The sequence below is a fragment of the Taudactylus pleione genome, unplaced genomic scaffold (assembly GCF_031769625.1).
Source record: "Taudactylus pleione unplaced genomic scaffold, aTauple2 ptg000687l, whole genome shotgun sequence".
NCBI classification, from domain to species: domain Eukaryota; kingdom Metazoa; phylum Chordata; class Amphibia; order Anura; family Myobatrachidae; genus Taudactylus; species Taudactylus pleione.
Window position 1 is genome coordinate 2,599,328 of NW_028285089.1, and position 23,649 is coordinate 2,622,976.

Below are 23,649 nucleotides of genomic sequence, written 5' to 3' on the forward strand. Positions count from 1 at the left end.
ACATTCTTCATTTGTAGTTTGTTTCATATTAGACTAAGGGGTTATGGTATCTCTGACTCTGGTTTCTGCTCTACGAAAGATCATATCTGGTCTATCAGGTAATATTTCTTTTAAAATCGTATCGGATAGTAAAATGTACCTTTGTTTCTTCATAGTCTTCCTAATATGATTTTCATGAGAATTAAATCTAGTGATAAAAGGGTATACAATGTTTACAACTTTTATCGTAAAGACTAGAAGACTATCACAGTTCATCTTCTTTACATCTTCTAGAGTTTACTCCATGAACTGGATAGCCCCTTTCTAAAAACTTTTTACCATTAAAACCCAATTGTGTTTGGTGGACCCTTTCATATGTGCAGTTCCTTTTAATTCTTCTAAATTGTGTACAGGAATATTGGTTTTCCATTTTTGTAAATGCACACTTTTAAAGTGGACATAACTGTTGGCATCCACCTCCTTGATAAAACTATAAGTGGTAATCATAGATTTATATTGTCCCAATATTAGGTCCAAAATCTCAATCTTATCTGCACAAATTTTTCTATAAACATTTCAAATTATTATTTTAGGTTTGAAGGAACTCTTTAAATTTTTTATATATTTATCTATAGAGCCCTCCCACATCATTACATTTAATCTATATATATTTTGAAGAATCTCATATGATAACCCGAAGGGTTATTTCTATAAATTACATTTTCTTTCCATACTCCTATAAATATGTTTGCATAACTTAGGGCAAAGGTAGTCCCCATTGCAGTTTCACAAAATTTTATATAAAATTCATCCAAAAACTTAAAATATTTATAATTCAATAGAAAGTACATCATCTCACAGATAAAGCCATAAAACCCTAAGCTATTATGTGGATCTTTCACTAAAAAAAATTATGCAAGCTGCTATACTTGATTATGCTGTATAGAGGTATACAATGTTTTCACATCTATGCACCCTTTTATAACCTTCCTTCCAAGTAAAACCCTTAGGTAAATTTAATACTGTATATTATAATATATACTTTATTATAGTAAGGTAAAAACTACATTTTTTTTTTTTTTTTAGTTATGTGTCTACATACTCGACATGTGGGGTGTCAGGCAATCTATCCCTGCTATGATAGGGTGACCCGAGGGTATCAATTAGACTCTTGTGCACCTTTTACAGATGATAAAATATAGGAATTTTTGGATACTTTTCTAATAAAAAGTCATATTCCTCATGATAAATAAGGCTTTTTTTCTTTACGTCTATTACTTGAAGAGCATGTACTTGAAGAGCATGCATCTGTAGGATTTTATCTACCTTTCTTTTGGTCTGAGTATCAGAGAGTTATCTCTGAGCCTCTTTTATATAGTCGTTCTATTCAAAATCACTATTTAACCTCCTTTATCAGCTTTTTTAATAATTTATGTTATGTACTTTTCATAGTTGGTTATATTTGAGTTTTATTCTTTGTATCACAAGTCTTTTTTTTTTTTTTTTTCTCATCACCTCTGATACCACATACCACAACACAATACCAGACATTTTGGATTCCAATGGCTATAATTTTGAATTTATTTTGAAGTCTGTTTTGATCCATAGTTATTTAAATTGCATTTTCTTTTCTAACCAAATGTCTTTGGAGCTTTACCTTTAATTGTATAAATTTAGTGGTTTTTCTTTCAAAAGGTACAAAGAACAAACCTTTTTTAAGTAACAGTTCTTCAGGTTCAGTGAAGTGTTCTATCTGAAAGGTTAAAAATATTAGTAGCAGCTATCTTTGTATCTTCTAATATAGGTTCCTTCTTGGATTGTTTGTAAACAGCTCTTCTACCTCTTCTCTGCATTTTCTTTTGAGAGGTGACACCATATTTATATTATTTTAGCTCCATTGTCCTGTGAAAATCCCTTCGATTGTGAAAAATCGCCATCAGTTTCACTAGGGAGAGGAGTATTTTTTTTTTTTTTTTTTTAAGAAGGAAAGATGAGATTTCTAATTAAAACTGACTTCCTTGTTAAATGGTATGTGTGTCCATTTATCAGTATAAATATTTTTTTTTTATAAGTTCAACTTCTAGGTCTAAAATGACCTAACATTTTTATTTCTTGTGTTTATGGAGAACCTACTCCAGTCTCTAAAGCCGGCCATACATGGTGCGATATAGTAGCAGATCCGACGGATTGGCACGATATAGCTGCTATATTGTACCGTGTGTATGGGCATGATTACCGTGCTGTGCCGTGGGGTCGTACATCGCATCCCCAGATCTTACGGAAAATTCACTCGAGCTGAGGGATGCGATGTACGACCCCATGTTAAGCTGTGAGGGAGGAGGGTGCCGGCATATCGGGCGGTCGGCCACCACTTCGCTCCGTGTGTGGGGACTGCCCGATATGTCGGGCATCGGATCAGCCGTCATCATACATGGTGCATATCGCACCATGCATGGCCTGCATAACTGTATTGTTAGTATAATCTTGTTTATCACAAATTTTTTTTTTTACTTATTCTGAACCACTTAATCTTCAATTTTATTCAATTTTCTCTATTGAATTTCTCTATACGCCTTAAAATCCTCTTTCTCTGAGGTTCTATACCATATGTATTTATTTGGATCGCGTGTGAGGAGATCTAATAACAAGGATAGCTGCAGCTTTATACAGTAAGCACCCTAGACACGTAAGAGATTTTTGGACACTGATTTATTTGGACACTGTTATATGTACATTTGAATTCAGCTCCATAAAACATTTGTTTTTTTTATATTGATATATATTGAAAGTTGTTTATTTTTACATGTTTATGAATTCAGAGACTTGTTTCATTGTAGTTTACTGCACTAACTTATTTTGTAATTACAATTTAAGACTGATTGTCTGCAGATTGGTTCTATTCCTGCAAAAGTACAAATGACTTGTTTGAGCACCATTCTCACAAAATTGCTTACACATGTTGCTGAGGCAAAGAAAACAAGGAAATAGGTGCTCACCCCTAGTGAAACGTAAATAAGAAAATAAGAGTGTAAGCCATTCACAAAGGAATTGGTCAGATAATCATGCAGGAAAGACTGAGGCACGTATTCAATTTGAATCGGACCCGCCATACTTTTTTGCCTCTCGGACTTTCCGCCTACTTCGCCTGTTTTGCAGGCAGAAAAGTATTGCGCGCGTCCCCACGTATCCCCGTAAGTCTTTTTTTTTTAAAATGTTGACGCAGTTTACCTTTGTGGGACTGTCTGAAGACTGCACGGGGGTTCCCGCAACATTGCACCCCAAAACTGCAATTCTGCCCTTTTTTCCGCCTGTTATTCATAGGCGAAACTTTTTCGCCTATTACATTGCATTGACTTTCCGCCTGGCGAAATGACGTCAATGACGAAATTTCGCTCCAAATTGAATTTGGCCCTAAGTACTAGTACATTATTATTTTAGCTGAGTAATGCGCACACATACTGTGTGTGTGTGTATTTATATATATATATATATATATATATATATAATATATATCATATATCTCTATCCAATAATTTACATATATATAGTGTACACATATTTTGCAGTGCTTTACAGCTATTTGCCAAATAACATCAGTCCCTGCCCTGGTGGAGCTTACAATTCCCTTGCACATGCGCGCACACACACACTAGGGTTAATTTTTTGTTGGGAGCCAATTAACCTGCCAGTATATTTTCGGTATGTGGGAGGAAACCGGAGTAGCCGGAGAAAAACCCATAGAAGCAAAGAAGCAAAGGGAGAATATACAAACTGCACACAGTTAGGGCCTTGGTGGGTATTAACCTCAGTGCTGTGCAGCAGTAATGCTAAACAGTACATCATCTATGTATATATATATGTATGTGTATGTATATATATATATATATATATATATGTGTGTGTATATATATATATATATATATATATATATATATATATATTATGCAAATGCATACCTTATTTTATATTACGGTTCATGGGTGAAAGTTGGCAATGGTCTTAAAATTTAGCATTGTGCGTTCTGTACCAATACAACATCACATCATGTATCTTGTCAAATTTGTTTTGGAATGCTGCTAAATGCTATTATGTATATGCCAATAGGCATGACACCTGGTGGTGTGTTTTTTTTTTTTTTTTAAATGGGGATAGCTGCTATGTAATTGCATGTTCTATGCAAAAACAGGTATGGAATGCTACTGAAAATTCCTATGAGAGCTTTAATTCTGAACATAAATTGCTTGCCCACATCATCGTAATGCATGAATTTCTTTAGGATTTTTTCGGGGTAGTTATTTATACCATTGTGTTCCTCCCCAATGGGATATGTATACACTTTTTTTTCATCCTTCTGAGTATTGTTGTTTAAGTATTGCAGGAGTGTAGTACAGTGACTAGATATGAGATATAGTATTATTGATATAAACTATTTTGACCATTTAAAGTAGCAGTAAAATAGTTTAAACATAAATAGATAATAGAACACTTCTTACAAACTCAGTGTTCACCCAGGTGATTGTCTCAAATTGTGCGTGCACAGATTACTTACTGTATAGAAACAGAATTTGATGGCAGACAAGAACCACTTGACCAATCTAGCCTGCCCTTTGACCATCTAGTCTGCTCTTTTATATATAACTTTTCCTAGTACTATATCTCCTCTTTTAAATTACCGATTGAGAACTTCCATTTTCAAGATAATTTTAGAAACAAATAATGGTTAATAATAGACCTATTTAAAAATCCTAAACACTGTAGTCCTTGGTTAGGATGCTGGGGACTGTTTTATAAGCAAGTATATCAGACATAGGTGTCCTGCTTCCAATGCATTGGCTAGTTATTTACTTTTCCCTTTGAAACAAGTAACAAATTATCTGACTACTATTTGCTGGCCTTTTGCTTGGCCACATCCATTTAGGAAGAAAAAAAATCATACGAAATTATTTATATTAGAAAGGTTTAAGGTGCTGTCCATAAGTCTTTCACTCCAAGTATCCCCATCTGGAAAGTCTTTGAGCAGCCTGGAGCTTGACACAACAGAATAGAACAATACAGCACCTAATTGGGTAGTTGTAGCCCCTTTTATGGATAGCTGATGGTGTATGCTTTTTACCTTTTTACTTTGATTTCCAGTTAGTCTGACAGGGCTCCAGACAGTGAAGCCAGGAAAGTAAAAGTACACTCACAACAATAATATGACTTTTAATCAAACAATCTTTTTAGATCACGTATTTTCATTTAATGAGAATAAAGAAAATTCTAAATCTTTTAAACTTGATTTATTAAGCATGCACAGAGAGGAGGTTTTGCTGACTTACTATAATTCTGTCTGCCATACTCTGTGTTACAGTTGTTTTTGAGATCATACTTGTAAGATCTCATCACATGGGATTGCTGTGTCTGGGTATCATGGTGGTAGGGGTTAGTGGTGTTCTTCATTGGTAACCGTGAAGGTCCTAGTCAGGTTATGGGGTTATTGTATTAGGTTACATGTCTAATGTTTGTGTGGCACTAAAAGTCATAGATTACTTATTGGCAATTCTTCACTTTAATAACATACCCTAAAAATTAATTTGAAATAATATAGTTTTTAAAAGTGGTCTTTATTACAAATGCATTGCAACTTGACTAGTGCTGACCCTCTGCTCTCTTTTTACAAGTTTGTTATTTAAGCTCTAGTAGAACGGGATCCGGATCACCTCAGTCCCACCGTCCAAAGCACGCACAAGGCCCGCCCTCTACTGAGGCCACACTCCACTTGGCTTTCCATGCCCTCTATGCTACATCCTGCCCCTCTCCCGGCTCTCCTCTAAGTATGTCCCATCTCCCTCACAGAAGGACTCATTGTAGCTCACGCAGTCTTCCACTAAGCGCGCATTGATGAGACGGGAAGGACCTTCAGGAATTATTACATAGATGTTAGGTGATTCAGTATGTGAACAATTGTGTATGTCATGGTTTAGAATGGTAAGACATATGACAGCATAAAGCTTAATGCATGTCATATTGTACAGTACTTCGCTGTAAATAAAAATTACCTGCTAGATATTTCTATAACTAGATTATGATTAGATCAGTGTTGAGTTTGGTCACTGATGAAACAATGAAAAGTTGTACTTTATTACCGTTTACTACATGAATGAAACATCCAGCTTTAAATCGATATAATAAAATCTACTGCTGATAGAAATTGTCATCATGTTGCACTGTATTGACAGATGGGGTGAACTCTGACCCCTGCGATGAGAGAGAGTGAGTGTGGGCGAGGAAGACTTTTTTTTTTTTTTAGGGGGAGGAAAGAAGGATGTGGAGAAAGTGTCAGGGCAGAGATAGATGGGGGATGAGGAGGAGTGTGTGTGGGGGGGATGAGGAGAAATAAGAGGCAGGCAAATCCTGGCATTACAGCTAGTAATCTATATATGATATCATTATTAATAACATCTTGGGAACACACTCATTATAACTTCCCTTTCTAGTTTAACATTATTTTATTTTTTAAATGTATACAGACCTGTAATGAAATAAAAATGCCCTGGGTGACAAGACAGAAAATACACTCACTATGCGAATAGCAACAGAGCCTTTCTGTGCAACAATTGATGTATTTTTTGTTTTGATGTTTAATTGTATACTTAAATAAGATAATATATGTCCTCTCTTGTTCAATAGAAAAAGAAAATGCCAGTTGTAGCTCTTTGCTATAGATTATATGTGTAAACCTGGTTGTGTCTGCAACCTCTCTGCCTGACACCCATCCTGTCTAGTTCACCCTCAATGCTGTTGTATTCTGTTATGATTAATTTATATGATAATGCTTGATAGAATAGTTCTGGTTTGGAGAGAGAGAGAGGTTCAGTGGGGCAAAGACAGGAAGAAGGTGTTCCCGCGTTAGCTTGAAGAGATCACAATTCTGCTAATTTGTATATCTTTTAACCTAGAAGTTCTTTAGGTATTTCTTTTTGCTACCCACTTTATTCTCTTCCTTTTTCTTCTTCAGGGTCCATAGGGATCCACAGGGATACCATAGGGAAAATGTGGTTGTAGTGATCCAGGCACCAAACAGTTAAGCTTTCAGCTCACAGGATGCCTCAGGTCAGTGTTGGCTAACTTTGACACTCCAGCTGTTATGGAACTACATAACCCAGCATGCACTGCTACAGTTTTGCTATAAGGGCATGCTAAAACTGTGGCAGGGCATGCTGGGATATATAGTTCCACAACAGCTGGAGTGTCAAGGTTAGCCAACACTGCCTCAGGTCCTCCTCCACATATACCCTGCCACAGGCATGCAGTTTTGAATTTGGTGCAGCACCATTATAACAGGGGGACTGCAGCTTTTTATTTAATGTTTTATTTATTTTTACTTTAGAGCAAGCAGCGCCAGGTGTCCTAGAGGACACTTGTGCTGCTGCTCTATCTACCTCCGACGTCGCTGCAACACCAGTAACCGGACTGGCGATTTTGCCGGGCACCAGCGGAGATTGGCTAGCGGCAGTGCTGGGAAGCGGGACTGCAGCCGGAAGCAAGGGGACACAGACAAGGTAGTTACCCGCTCGCGGGGAACCACATGGCAGTCTTTACCTCCGGCGGTTGGAAACCTGCCGGAGGTTGCTGTAGTGGGGCGAAGGTGCATCTGCTCCCCCCCTAGACCACGAGCCAATTCAGTCTGGCGTCGGGGACAGTGGCGGCGGCCATCTTACAAGGCCAGCGCACCCGGGGGTTAATACTGCATAGGGGAGATAGGCTTTCCCCGGCAGCCCCTCCCCCAGCCCAGACGCCAATCTAGCTGAGGTTTTCCCGCATCTGGGTTGCTCCTCCTACCGTCCTCTGTATATCATTCTCACAGCGACCACTATCATTGTTGTGCTGAAGCTGCTGGTCTCAGGAGGTTTGGGTTTAGTCTCCCTGTATACCTCTCCCCAGAGGCAGGTTATACAGTGCTCGAAATCCTATCAAGCCTTGTGTTTTGAGTAGTTGATTCAGGGCCCATTGCAAGTATATTGTACAGCCATGGCCAAAAGTTTTGAGAATGACACAAGTATTGGTTTTCACAAAGTTTGCTGCTTCAGTGTTTTTGACCTTTTTGTCAGATGTTACTATGGTATACTGAAGTAAAATTACAAGCATTTCATAAGTGTCAAAGGCTTTTATTGACAATTACATTCAGTTTAAGCAGAGGGTCAATATTTGCAGTGTTGACCCTTCTTTTTCAAGACCTCTGCAATTCGCCCTGGCATGCTGTCAATCAACTTCTGGGTCACATACTGACTGATGGCCGCTCATTCTTGCCTAGTCAATGCTTGGAGTCTGTCAGAATTTGTGGGTTTTTGGTTGTCAACCCGCCTCTTGAGGATTGACCACAAGTTTTCTATGGGATGAAGGTCTGGGGAGTTTCCTGGCCATGGGCCCAAAATTTTGATGTTTTGTTCCCCGAGCCACTTTGAGCACCTTGCCATGGCAAAAGTGATAACTAGCATGCTGGAAAAGGCATTGTTCATCCCCAAACTTTCCTTTGATGGTTGGGAGAAGTTGCTCTTGGAAGATGTTTTGATACCATTCTTTATTCATGGCTGTGTTCTTAGGCAAATTGTGAGTGAGCCCACTCCCTTGGCTGAGAAGCAACCCCACACATGAATGGTCTCAGGATGCTTTACTGTTGGCATGACACTGGACTGATGGTAGCGCTCACCTTTCCTTCTCCGGGCAAGCGTTTTTCCAGATGCCCCTAACAATCTGAAAGGGGATTCATAGGAGAAAATAGCTTTACCCCAGTCCTCAGCAGTCCAATCCCTGTACCTTTTGCAGAATATCAGTCAGTCCCTGATGATTTTCCTGGTGAGAGGTGGCTTCTCTGCTGCCCTTCTTGACACCAGGCCAACTTCAAAAAGTCTTTGCCTCACTGTGCGTGAAGCTGCTCTCACAATTGCCTGCTGCCATTCCTGAGGAAGCTCTGCACTGGTGGTGCCCCGATCCCGCAGCTGAATCAACTTTAGGAGATGGTACTGACGCTTACTGGACCTTCTTGGGTGCCCTGAAGCCTTCTTCACAACTATTGAACCTCTCTCCTTGAAGTTCTTGATGATCCCTTAAATGATTGATGTAATCTTACTAGCATCAATATCCTTGCCTGTGAACCCTTTTTGTGCAAAGCAATGATGACTGAACGTGTTTCCTTCCAGGTAACCATGGTTAACAGAGAAATAACAATGATTTCAAGCTCCACATCCTTTTTAAAGCTTCCAGTCTGCTGTTCTAACTAAATCAGCATGACAGAGTGATCTCCAGCCTTGTCCTGGTCAACACTCACCTGTGTTAAGGTGAGAATCACTGACATGATGTCAGCTGGTCCATTTGTGGCAGGGCTGAAATGCAGTGGAAATGTGTTGTGTTTTTTTTTGCTTTAAGTTAATTGTCATGGCAAAAAGGGACTTTGCAATTAATTGCAATTCATCTGATCACTCTTCATGACATTCTGGAGTATATGCAAATTGCCATCATAAAAACTGAAGTAGCAGACTTTGAGAAAACCAATACTTGTGTCATTCTGAACTTTTGGCCATGGCTTTATATGTATTGTATTTGACTTTTTGCTAGTTCTGCTGTGTTAGTACAGAAAATAAAGGCAGTAATGTCAGGTATAACCATCACCACTATTTCTCCTCAACCCTTTGCTACAGGTGTGTGGGGAATATTTTAAATTTTTTTTTTCAAATTGTACTAGGCAGTCACATTTGCACTTATTTATTACATCTAAAAATAAGGGTAAACGGGAAACTGATGCCCCGGTGCTGGTTTCATGTAAAAATTGTTTGGTGGGATTGTCCCCTCAATACGTTATACAGGATGGTTTGTGTGCTGTTTGTTATAAAGATCCACCTCACCAGTCCAGTCTACCAGCCCCTGTATAGGAGCCATCTTGGGTGTCCCTTTTGTCTCAGGTTATGACGCAGCTAGTGAACCATTTGGCTACTCCCAAGCTGCCTCCCTTAATGGGATACCCACAGCAGTTCCAGCCTGCTAAGTTTGTCCCCACTGTACATCCTTACTGGATGGATATTTATGCCCACTCAAGTCAGAATATGGCTCAGTCAGCTGCTGCATTTCAACAGGTGTTGCGGGTGAACAGACTGGTAGTCGCTAAAGCGTCTAAGCGGAGGATATAATTTTATCAGTCTGCCCAGAATGTAGATTCAGAAGCATCATCGGAGTGCGCCGGGTTCTTCTCCAGGGTCTATCTCAGGAGAGGAGGACCTTCCTTCTACAGTGGATGTCCCTTCTTTGGTGAGGGTGGTCAGATCAATCCTAAATATACAGGATGATGAGCCAGCTCCTAGACCTAAGGCTGCAGTGTTTAAACACCAGAAGGTGGTAAAAGCTGAGTTTCTGAAGTCTGAGCAGCTCCTTGAACTTATGAAAGAAGCATGGAGTAACCTGTATAAACGGTTCCATGTTACAAAAAGATTATCATCTTTGTAGCCTTTCCCACCTACTGAATGCACTAGAAGTCCCTCCTACTGCGGATGCTCATGTGACACTTTTAGTCAGGAGTGCTACGTTGCTTATACCGTCAGCAGCTTCCCTTAAAGATACTACAGATAGAAAACTTGAAACATGTCTTAAATCGTTGTGTTCATTGTCTGGAGCTGTTACTCGACCAGCTATGGCCACGGCTTGGGTATCCAAGGCCGTTGAAGATTCTACGGGGGCATTGGTAGATACTCTTAACGAATGCTGCTAGAGAGCAGCTGACTGACATATCTCCCACATACGGGAAGCGGCCTCCTATTTGGGAGAAGCTGCAATAGATGCTGGGCTCCTGGCTTCTAAAGCATCGGCAGCTTCAGTTGTTGCTCGTAGAGCCCTTTGGTTAAGCTCCTGGAAATAGATACGGGGTCCAAGAAGGCTCTGGAATACTTACCTTTTTATGTGAAACATACTTTTTGGAGCAGAATTGAATAAGATAGTGGCTACTCTGGCAGCCCAAAAATCTGCAGGTCTGCAATCAACAGCTACATTAAAGTCTAGGCAGTCGTCTTTTCGGTCCTTACGCCCTCAGGGAAGAGCAAAAGGACAGTCTTCCTCAAGACAGTCTAGTTCTCGCCAGACCACCAAGCAGCAAACTAAGTCCTGACTGGCCAGACGTCCAGCTTCTAAACCGGATGACAAACCCTCTTCCTGAGGGGGCGGGTCTCTTCCTGGGGGATCCCAGGATGGGAGGCCGACTTCTTCAATTTGCGGAAAACTGGCATCAAACTACAACAGACGCCTGGGTCCGAGAAGTAGTCTTTCAGGGTTATGCCCTCACTTTCTGGAGGCATCCTCCCCAGAAGTTTTTCTGTACAACTCCCCCCATCAGATACTATCAAGGCCTCGGCCCTCCAGGAAGCCATTTACTCCCTGCTGTGGGCAGGGGTGATAATCCCGGTTCCTGTGGTTCAACAAGGAAGGGGTTATTACTCCAATCTATTTTTGGATCAGAAACCAAATGGGTCTCATCGCCCCATTCTAATCTTAAAACCCTCAACAAGTTTATCTGTGTACCCAAGTTCCATATGAAGACTCTTCGATCAATTATTTTGCAGATGGAACCTGGGGATTTTATGGCTTCCCTGGACATTCAGGATGCGTATGTGCTTGTGCCTATTACGCCATCCCATCAACAATTTGTACAGTTTGCTGTCCTACAACAACATTACCAATTTCAGGCACTGCTCTTTGGTCTATCAACAACCCCTCAGGTCTTCACCAAAATGATGGTGGTAATGACAGCCTACCTCAGACGTCAGGGAATCAGAATACTCCCATACCTGGACGTCCTTCTGATATTTGCACAGTCTCCAGCTGTTCTACAGCACCATCTCCAACTGACCATTGCCTGTCTACAGACGCACGGCTGGATCATCAATTGGAAGAAATCCTCTCTTTCTCCAATACAGCGGATGGTACATCTGGGGGCACTTCTGGATTCTCAGGCACAAAGGGTGTTTCTGTTAGAGGACAAGATTTTGGCCCTATTATTACAAGTATGCAATTTGCTGTGCAAGTGAAGGGTAATCCATTCTATCAGCGATGCAGGTCCTGTGGTCAATGGTATCCACCTTCGACATTGTGGAATCTGCTCAGTTCCACTCCAGGCCCCTGCAACAATTGATTCTCTCCCGGTGGAACGGGCAGTATCATCTAATACGGTCATAGAGGATCCTTCTCACTCTGGAGGTTCGTCTCTCTCTCTTTCTTGTGGTGGCTACAGAAGGCTCATCTGGACAAGGGTCGCCCATTCTGGATTCCAAATTGGGTGCCCCTCATCCTGGACGCCAGTCTTCGCGAATGGGGGGCGGTGACAGGTCATCATACATTTCAGGGAAGATGGACAAATCCAGAAAGTCACCTGCCCATAAACATCCTGGAGCTTCGCGCAGTATACAAAGCGCTCATCATGGCACAGGACCTACTCCAAGGCAGGTCGGTCCAAGTCCAGTCTGACAACACGGCCACAGTAGCCTATTTCAATCATCAGGGAGGCATGTGAAGTCATGCAGCCATGAGGGAAGTGACAAACATTCTGATCTGCGCAGAACGTCATCTTCCGGCTATCTCTGCAATATTCATCCCAGGAGTCCTCAACTGGGAAGCGGACTTCCTAAGTCGTCAGGTCTTACATGCAGGAGAGTGGGCTCTCCACCCAGGGATTTTTCAACTACTGGTAAACAAATGGGACCTACCATACGTAGACCTCATGGCCTCACGTCACAACCACAAGGTCTCAAGGTACGGGTCCAGGTACCCGAGATCCCTCATCTGCCTTTGTGGACACGCTGGCAGTGAGGTTGGCTTCAAGTTGACGTATCTCTTCCTCTGATTTCTCTCCTCCCAAGGGTCCTCAGGAAATTCAAGTAGGAAGGTGGCACAGTAATACTGGTAGCTCCTGCTTGGCCCAGGTGCTATTAGTTCACCGACATATGGAATCTATCCATAGACTCTGTTTCCTCTTCCTCTATTGCCGGATCTGTTAGCGCAGGGTCCCTGCCTGCATCCGGACTTACCTAGTCGGTCTTTGACAGCGTGGCCCTTGAGTCTTCCATCTTTAGAGCTAAAGTTTCTCGAGTTCTATAATTCATACGATGCTTTGGGCACGAAAGCCTTCCTCTGTTTGGCATTCTTTTAGTCAATGGTTTTCCCACAGAGAGTATGACCTTAAGGATTTTAGGGTTTCCCGGTTACTTTATTTTCTCAAGGCTGGGTTAGACCTCGGTCTCTGCCTGGCCACCCTGGGAGTACAGGTTTCTGTGTTCAGTTTGGTTCCAGCGAAGGCTTGCTTCTTTGCCGGATGTTAGAACTTTTATACAGTGTGTTCTCCGAGTTTAGCCACCCTTTGTCCCACCGGTGGCACCGTAGGATTTGTCCTTGGTTCTCAAGGGGCTGCACGTTCCCCCATTTGAACCTCTTAACTCATTAGATTTGAAATGGTTGACTCTTTCTCCTCGCTATCTCTTCTGCACGCAGTCTCTCTGATTTGGCAGCGCTCTCTTGTCGCTCCCCCTTTTTGCTTTTTCAACAGAATAGAGTGGTCCTTCGTACTCGGGTGGGTTACCTTCCATAGATAGTGTCCTGTTTTCATGCAAATGAAGAGATTGTGGTTCCAGCTTTTCAGTCTACAGACCTTTCTGTAGGTGAAGCCTCTCTGGATGTGGATCGTACAAACTCTATTAGAAAATCGGATGCTCTTTTTGTGTTATATGGTTTTCACAAACAAGGCTGGCCAACTAATAAACTCTGGCTCGATGGTTGCGTATGACTATCTCTCAGGTTTACATGCAGGCTGATCTCCCTGTTCCAAACACGGCGACAGCACATTCTACCCAATCTGTGGACCATCTTAGGCGTTTCAACGTAGTGCCTCTGCTGAACAATTGTGCAAGGCAGCCAAGTGGTCTTCTGTCCACACTTTTCTTAGGTTCTACACCTTTCCCTCTCAGGATGCTTCCTTTGGGCGGCGGGTTCTCCTTTCTGCTCAGGAGCTTCCCCCCCTTAGAGGAACTGCTTTAGGACATCCCCTGTGGATCCGTATTGACCCTGAAGAATAAAATCAGAGTTATGGTAGACTTACCTTTTGTTAACTCTTTCTTCGAGGTCCATAGGGTACCCAACCCTGACAAACCTGGCTGCATTGGGTAATTTTTCTTTCGGTCACGGTTTCCCTCATCTTGTGTGAGAGTGTTTCTGGTGTACATGGTTCTTCCTTCTCCTCTTTCCTTCTCCTGCCTTGGGCTTGTTTATAAAACTGAATGCCTGTGGCCAGGGGCGGGGTATATGTGGAAGAGGATCTGAGGCATCCTGGGAGCTGAAAGTTTAACTCTTTGGTGCCTGGATCACTCCAGCCACATTTTCCCAATGGTATCCCTGTGGACCCTATGGACCTCGAAGAAAGAGAGTCAACAAAGGTAAGTGTACCATAACTCTTATTTTCTCTTTTGCTTCACAAGAAATAATTTGGTAGTTCGCCAGAGTTTTGTTTCATTATTTAATTTTTTTATATATATAATATAATGAAAATATACATTTTGTTTCAATCTTTTGTTTATGAATGCCATCCAAAGATATTAATCAAAAATAAAATTAGGTTTGTGTTGTTTTTTTATTTCTTATAATTAATGAATTATGAGCATATCATTACTCTAGTGCACAGGTTCTCAAACTCTGTCTTCAGGACCCCAAACAGTGCATGTTTTCCATATCCTCACAGAATCTCAAGTAAAATAATTATATCCACCTGTGGATCTTTTTAAATGTGTCGGTGAGTAATGAAATACACCTGTGCACCTGCTGGGTGACCTGGAAAACGCGAACTGTGTGGGGTCCCGAGGACCAAGTTTGAGAACCACTGCTCTAGTACATTTAAGAAAATGTTGACATGGTACATGTTTGCATAACCATTAAATACCACAGATGGAATATTAACGTAGTTTTCCCTGTCTTGGTTTTCTACATCAGGGATTGACAAGGAAAATGTTGAACTCTCACCAACCACCGGACACTCAAACAGCGGTAGAACGCGCCATGGTTCAGCGAGCCAAGTGCAAAAGCAGAGAAGTGCTGGCAGCTTCAAACGTCACAGCATCAAAAAGATTGTGTGAAGATTTTTTAATTCTCCTTTTTATTTATTTTACAGTTCCTTTTCTAAAACAGACTTACCTAAGCGGTTGGCTCACCAGTGGCACCGCGCACAAAATGATGCTGCACTTAATTTTCTTAACGTTCCCATGCAGTCAGCCATGTCGCCAGAAGATCAACATATTGAAAGCATTGCTTGAACTCAGCACTCTTTGGTTTCCTTAGTCCTTTACTTTTTCCTTTTCCTATTATTTCCATTGTTTAAGGGAACCATGGTCACAAGCATATCGACAACTTGTGAAATTCAGAATGAAGGATTTTGTAATTATGATAATGGTGGCCCTGCCTTTACTGCATTAACTGTTTAAACTTTGGCATTTTTTCAAGTCCTTTTTTGCCTTGTCTTTTTTATTACTATTTGTGTTTTGTTTTGCATTTAACAAAATGTTAAGGCTAATCCTTTTCAGTGGCTTTGGTGGGAAAACAATCTTATTTAAATTCTATCCTTTAAAACACTTTTAGCTGTGGAATTTTTTTTACCTGTTTGCTTAGAAGCTATTTCCTGATCAGAATAAAAATTTTATTGTTATGGTACTTTGTTTAAGCAAATATGAATCAGTATGTGAAATGGGCCACTATACCAATTCGATTTTTGGGTACTTGCAATAAATTTCTAAAAGTAATTATATTTTTATTCCTATAAAAAATATATATATTCCAAACTTTGTTGCTTACGCTGTTATGGTATTGCAGCATTACTTTCATCTTAAATGCACCAGTGAGTGAGTTCTGTCCTTAAAATGCACTATTTATGAAAGGCAGAATGTATTCTGAAATCGGTTATTTTGAAGTGTTTTTATGTAAATATGTGTGTATTAATTTGACAAAAAAACTGTGTAGTTTTCAAGGTAAAATTTGTGGTAAATGCATTGGTTGCATCTGAGTAGTAAAAGGGCTTTAACTCCTTTCTGCTAGGCAATCGTTTCCTTAACCCTTCCAGAGATGTGTTAAAAGTTTTCTTGCACTTCGGGCATTATCTTTGTTAAAGAGAAATGCTCTCAATAAGGTTGGGGCATAATTTGGAATGAAAAAATAAATGACATTCACCCACTAGGGTGGTGAACTTTTCTGTGCAATGTTAAAAATGGAAACATAAAAAACTTGGCCTTGATGGGGCCAAAGAATGAAATGGTACTTTTAAACTGACATGGTCCTCCAGGTGTGGGCTGAGATGAGCTGCATCATGAATCACGTGGTGCACTTCAACTTTTTGAAGGAGTAGTCACATGTTAAAAGGTCTAAAGTTATTTGTAAATCTTCATAGGCAGAAGCCTGTCAAAATCTTGATCTTTCCTGTGTACATAGTAAGTATAACATTTCAGATCCCTTATCCTTAGTACCAATGCTGGCTTTCTAAAAAAAACAAAAACAAAAAAAAAATCTTGTTTAGTTATTTGTGTTTGATATTTTGATTTTTTTCCCACAGTGAAAGGTATTTCCTTTTAAAGTTGATCAGGACGTTCAGAAAATGGCTTTAGAGTGTATTTTATTTAACTTAATAGACTTTGTACAGAGGTCATACAAGTTAAAGTGAACGCATGTTCTATCACTGTGAAAGATTTAAGTCTGGATTAGCATGAAGTATTATGTGACTGCCTAATCATTTCATATGGTCCATTATATGACGTGCCACCACAACAAAGCAGAGACTACAACGCTATGACTTCAGCTTTTCTGCTGTAAACATAGTTAGGCGATTGCTCCAGTACATTCTTAACTCAGAGGAAAACCATCCTTTTTGACTAAAATGAGCAAAAGGGAAAGACACATAGGTGCTTGTTTTTAGGGCTTAAATATATTTACTGCTTAACATATATATAAATTAACACTTAGATGCTATTCAACAACTTAGATCTTGGGCTAAAAACCAAGAATGGCTTTAAAATAAAATACAAAATATAATTCTATGTAATAAACCTATAGAGTGATTTTAAGTGTATTTCAGTAAATCAAACTCCACAGCTAAACAAATAATGGTACAAATAAGTGTTGGGATTTAATATAGCACATAATCTGCATTTAATCACATTAAATATGGTAATTCACAGATGTAAATAAAAAAATGTTCTATATTGTTTTCTGACATTATGATTTTGTTTCCTTTGTTTACAGTCCTGGAAAAAACTGTGGACATAAACCTATTATGCAAATAGTCTGCCAAAATCCCAGTGTACTTATGTTTAACTATTTTACAGTAGCAGATGTTAATGAGGTTACCTGCACAATACACTCATATTCACATGAATGTATGTGTGCTTGCTTACCTGTCGTCATGGATAGAAGTCATTTTATAGTAATTGTATTAAGTAATAGAATGGACTAATATAACATGAGATAATTCAATATGCACATCAGAGATTTATAATATCTAAAATCTGCAGTTTTTGCATATACTGTGTTCCCTAATTTCATCTGTCCTTTTAAAGTTACTGTAGTTTTCAATACATAATAATCCCAGTACCACCTATTTTCCCCCTGTATGTGGTTTGACATGACTGTTCTACAAGGCATATTTACTTGAAATCTTCTGATTCATGTTCCCTTTAGTGTATGTACATTATGGGACTGTCTTTGGCAATCTGTTGCTCTCCAGCTGCTTTTGAATTTTAAATCCCAGCATGCACTACTTGTCTCTAGCTGACTCTTTTCATTTATGGAACATCTTTAATTCAAACTGAAAAAAAATGACTGCTTAATCTGCCTGCTACCAGTAAGACAAATCTAGTGGTGTATATTGGACACATTAAAAAAAATTAAAAACACAATAATAATGTCCAACACTACAGAAGTAAATCTATTTGTGTTTGCCTCATAAACTGATAATTTCATGAAAAATTATTAGAAATATATTTCATCTTAATTTTGGTAGATGTTTCCATATGCTTTGAACGGGTGGGTACGGGATCCCGGCGGTCAAAATATCGACAGCGGTATCCCGACAGAATTTGGTAAGTATAACCATCCCTCTAACCCACCTTGTCCCGCAGTCTAACCTAACCCTAAACCAAACCCTAATACTCACCATCGGGATGTCAGCGGTCGGGATTCTGACCAATGGGATGCAGACTACATCCCCTTTGAACTGTCATCTTTTCGGTGTTGGAAAAAAAAATATCTTGGAAACCAAGCACTATGTATTATTTTATTTATTAAACCATATAACATGAGTTACATTTAAAATACTGAAAGCCATGTGCTAGTTTTGATTATTATTATCATCCTTTTTATATTAAGACAAGCGCACCACCTTCCTTAAGTGCCATACACCATTTTTTAAATAACTTTTCTCGGAACACAGTCTGAGTACAATTCGAAAACAACATGTTCCCCAAATACTACAGTTGGACTAATATGGTTTCTAACATTTTATTCACTTCAACATCAATTCCATGGATTACAAGTAATACCAATGTCCGTATTCTACTTGTGTAGACCGTCTGTTAAAAATTTATTTTTAGTTTTGTTTTTACGAAAAGGGTTATTTGCACATTTTAGGTACACACTAATGCGGTATTAAAGGACTACAGTGTAATGAGTTTTGTTTTAGTAGTAGTATTTAAACTTGATTTTGAAAGATGCAAAAAATGTTTTATCTCCTCTTTAGTGACCAGGTGAAAGAGTGCAGCATTGCAAACCAATTTGCTTTCATTTATCTGCTTGTACTGGACCAATCAAATGTATTCTTATTGGTAGCTGTGGGTTATTGCACTTATGCCCTATATTAGTAACTCCAACACTTTCTTAGACATCTACAGTTGCTTGAATCTCTGATGAGCATATTGCCTCAAAATATATTTGTTTGTGAACCTGAATAATTTCCTATTGTGGATATGGGCAGTCTATATGGTTTTAACATTAAGTTTTGGGCAGTTTTTTTCCCTCCTCTTAAGCATGTCTTGTCCAATGTTATGCAACCGACTTTGCCACAAAAAGTCACTTTTAAGTGTTAGCAACATTACTTTTTTAATGCAGTACATTCATCTGTAAATATTTTTTGTGTAAAATTTGACAGAAAAGTATATTTACTACACTGTAAATACATGTGACAATATATTGTATTATTTTGCTTTTTTGTAAAGCAGTTAGTTGCTGTACATGTATAACATACAAAATTTGATTATTCTAGTGTTAGTAATTGTTAACTTCTCTCCTTCCTGCTGTTGAGTATGTCATTTAAATGAAGAAAAAAAAGTATGCTGTGTACTACAAACTCTCACTGTGTATGATGTATTATTTCTTTTCAGGCCATAAGATTTCAAATGTTACTTTACTCACTATCCTGTTAATATTGTAAGCAAGTGTATGCCAGCAGGAATAAAACTGCCACCGCCAGCCAAACTGGCACCTAGATACAATTATCAGATATGATTTATCATAACTGTTCTTCCCCAATGTTCCCTTATGTATGTACATCCCCTTTTTTGAAGTAAAATGTAAATTCAACCTGCTTTTTTGTGTTTATGGGTTCTTTTTTACTATTATTACTAGCCCTTTTACAGCAACCAGCACACTTAACATATACTCACTTTTTGTACCTGTAATGTTAATTTAATACTTTTCATGTTCATTGCAACAAAATAAGTGAACTTGCTATGTCTAATCACACAGTATTTCACTTCAGTAATGGTGGCAAGCTAGATAGGAGTAGGTGATTACCTCCACCTCCTCTCAAACTTTAACCAAATGCTATCAAAAGCCACATCAGCAAGCAAATGTAGTGTTTATTGTAGATTTTTATTCTTATGTAGAACTAGCTATAGCCTGTGGCTTCACCCACGATGAAACCACCATTTTTTATGTGAGGTGTTATATTGCTTTGCATAGGGTCCCTGTTGCGGGAGTGGCTCACGTGAAAGAAGTGCTATATAGACTGGTGGTAACAGCACCTTCACCCACCACTCATACCAATGTCACTGTGTGCCCTGTGCACAGACTGCTCTGTAGCCTATCCTATTGACCCACCACTCACACCAATGTCACTGTGTCCTGTGCACAGACTGCTCTGTAGCCTATCCTATTCATCCACCACTCACACCAATGTCACTGTGTGCCCTGTGCACACTGCTCTGTAGCCTATCCTATTCACCCACCACTCACACCAATGTCACTGTGTGCCCTGTGCACAGACTGCTCTGTAGCCTATCCTATTCACCCACCACTCACACCAATGTCATTGTGTCCTGTGCACATACTGCTCTGTAGCCTATCCTATTCATCCACCACTCACAACAATGTCACTGTGTCCTGTGCACAGACTGCTCTGTAGCCTATCCTATTCACCCACCACTCACACCAATGTCACTGTGTCCTGTGCACATACTGCTCTGTAGCCTATCCTATTCATCCACCACTCACACCAATGTCACTGTGTGCCCTGTGCACAGACTGCTCTGTAGCCTATCCTATTCACCCACCACTCACACCAATGTCACTGTGTGCCCTGTGCACAGATTGCTCTGTAGCCTATCCTATTCACCCATCACTCACACCAATGTCACTGTGTGCCCTGTGCTCAGACTGCTCTGTAGCCTATCCTATTCACCCACCTCTCACACCAATGTCACTGTGTGTCCTGTGCACAGATTGCTCTGTAGCCTATCCTATTCACCCGCCACTCACACCAATGTCACTGTGTGCCCTGTGCACAGACTGCTCTGTAGCCTATCCTATTCACCCACCACTCATACCAATGTCACTGTGTGCCCTGTGCACAGACTGCTCTGTAGCCTATCCTATTCACCCACCACTCATACCAATGTCACTGTGTGCCCTGTGCACAGACTGCTCTGTAGCCTAGTCTATTCACCCACCACTCACACCAATGTCACTGTGTGCCCTGTGCACAGACTATGTAGCCTATCCTATTCACCCACCACTCACACCAATGTCACTGTGTGCCCTGTGCACAGACTGCTCTGTAGCCTATCCTATTCACCCACCACTCACACCAGTGTCACTGTGTGTCCTGTGCACAGACTATGTAACCTCTCCTATTCAAGTGAACAAGGCCCAAAGCACCTCTCCCCCCACCCCTTACAGGCCACGCACATGGTGCCACACCTATCTCTTGCATTGATTATGCCAATAAATGTTTTTATTGCTCAGCTTTATCTTGATGGATTAAGATGAAACAAAGTGCAGTTTATTTCTAGAAGTTTTCATAAAACCTCGGTTCAGTCGTTTTTGCGCCAACTTGGAACAAACAGACACAACATTCTTATTATGTTAGGATATGCAAGATGTATTTCAAATTATATTAACATAGATTTCATATAAGCATTTTGAACTAGTCTAAACTACTTGTGACAGTCTGCTTGATGTACTGAAATACAGTCGTGTCCTGGCAAACTTACTGAATGCAAATGTATTTATACAGCAGCAATCACTGTGTACTTATGTATAATTAAGTAAATACAAACATGAAAAAAAATCATGACCCCAACAAAATTGAAACATAAGTCATTCATCCAGCCATGTATGTTGCCAATGTAACAGTGTTTATTTAAAGTGCATGTGAATGCTTTAAATTATTAACTATTTTTGTGTGTACACAGAATGCTATTAATGTGCAGTCTCCAAGGCATGGGAAGATAGAAGAGTAGGTCTGTATTTAACATCTACTGCAGCAATGTGTAGGCAAAATAATATAAATGCTCAATGCCTAGTACAGCACCAACTCAAGTACGGCCCTCTAAGCACGAACACTAAATATATACATTATATCAACACACGCCATAAAAATATTACTTTAAAATTATGATACAGCAATTGTCAGAATTTATTGGCTAGCATAACTCTCATTATTCTTATTTTGCCTCGATGTATACTTTACATTCCAAATTAGCTGTAGAATGCCCAGTACCATGGTGGGCCACATTGCCTGAGGAGCCAAGTCCTCTGCATGCTGGCCACTCCAGCTATGTTGATTCAATACCACTCTCCAGTGAACCACTCTTTCTTGTGCCCTTTTGATCCCAGTCTGACACTGATCAAATACTGTAAATACAATTTGAAAACAACATTGATGAAAGCATTAGAGATTCAATACATAGGGGCCAATTCAATTACAGGTGATCTGATGCTGAGCATCGCCGCTATGCTTTGCTGCACACTTGTCAACCGGTTGTGGACCTTGCAAGTTTTCTTGCCCACTTCTATGGGGTGCCATGATGTGGATGGATGCGATGTGCCACTCTGGACTGACACATTGTGTACACCTGTAATTGAATTACCTCCATAGAAACTGAAAATTTAAAATGTAGAATTATGAGCAGCGTTGAATCCAGAGGGGACAGTCTGCTTCCTAAGCAGAAACGTGTTGTCTTTGGCTCTACTACTTAGGTGTGCCTGGTATTTATTTTACAATTTTCAAGACAAAACAAGATTTTTGAATAAATATAATTAGCAACGTTACACAGCTGGACAACATATGCCAGAGTCTGTGCCACCAGACGCAGCCATGTGCATACCCAGTATAACACTGAAAGGTGTATGGCACTGACCAACAAGAATATATCACTGCATGCACAAAAATATATTTAATGATCTTCTGAAGTAATGTTTAAAAAGAAATGTATGATGTGAAGACCATGCTGTTGCTTTGCAAAGATAATCTGCTAAAGCCTGTCATTGTCCACACAGGAGGTCACCAATGCTGTCCAGGAGTGTGTCCTCAATATCTCTGGCAGCTCACGGCCATTCCTCTTATAAGCCTTCTCTAATCCACTTTGCTTTAGACATGGACCTTCAGGAATGACAATGATATGCTTTATTTTTTTTATATCCCTTGTTCTACAGAGATAAATTGATCTAACAAGATCCAATATATGCAGTTTTTCTTCCTTCTATACTGGCTCTGGACACAGGCCCAAGCATAATTTATTGGAGGTTGTGTAATGGGCAAGAAAGCAGTATTTGTAAGCCATGAAATGTGTGGAAAACAGTACTAATGACTATTGGAACCTCAATAGGACAATGTAAACAACATGCAGATAGAATAAATTGTACAGTTAATAGCTAACATATAAAAACAAAGATATAAACTTTAAAACGCCAAGAATCTGTGTTCATTTGGACTATGCTTTGTCTTAAATCTATTATCTATTTCACAGATACTTATGTCCATTGTGAGCTCCCTGATAATTTTAGTCCAGGGCTATGCCTTAGTTTCATTTTTTAATTATATTTATATGATTGTGTTTATGCATATCAAATCATACCCAACCCGTGGAAAACATTGTCTTATTGAGGTTCCAATAGTCTTTAGCAATCTAAACAACATGCAGATAGAATAAATTTTAAATTTAATAGCTAACGTATAAAAACAAACCACTAAGGCATACAGGGGGTTGAGTATGATATCCCGGCTGTCGGTATGCCTCTGTTCAGAAAACCGACAGCGGCATCGCAACAGCCAGGGTCCCAACACCCATAGAACGGTGAGTACTTTTCTATACCCTACCCTAACCCACCCTCCTCGGTGCCTAAACCTAACACCCA

The 23,649-nt window shown here is 39.8% G+C and overlaps 1 protein-coding gene across 8 annotated transcripts in view; it reads left to right on the top strand.

Annotated features, from left to right (window-relative positions):
• Positions 1-19,597, top strand: part of NF1 (neurofibromin 1) — a 297,405-nt gene extending 277,808 nt beyond the window's left edge. For all 8 annotated transcript variants that reach the window (XM_088456127.1, XM_088456122.1, XM_088456124.1 and 5 more), the window contains one exon: positions 14,971-19,597. In XM_088456127.1, coding sequence (XP_088312253.1) covers positions 14,971-15,113 — 143 coding nt within the window. In that variant the 3' untranslated portion in view covers positions 15,114-19,597. The remainder of the gene's footprint in view (positions 1-14,970) is intronic.
• The last annotated feature ends 4,052 nt before the right edge of the window (positions 19,598-23,649 follow it).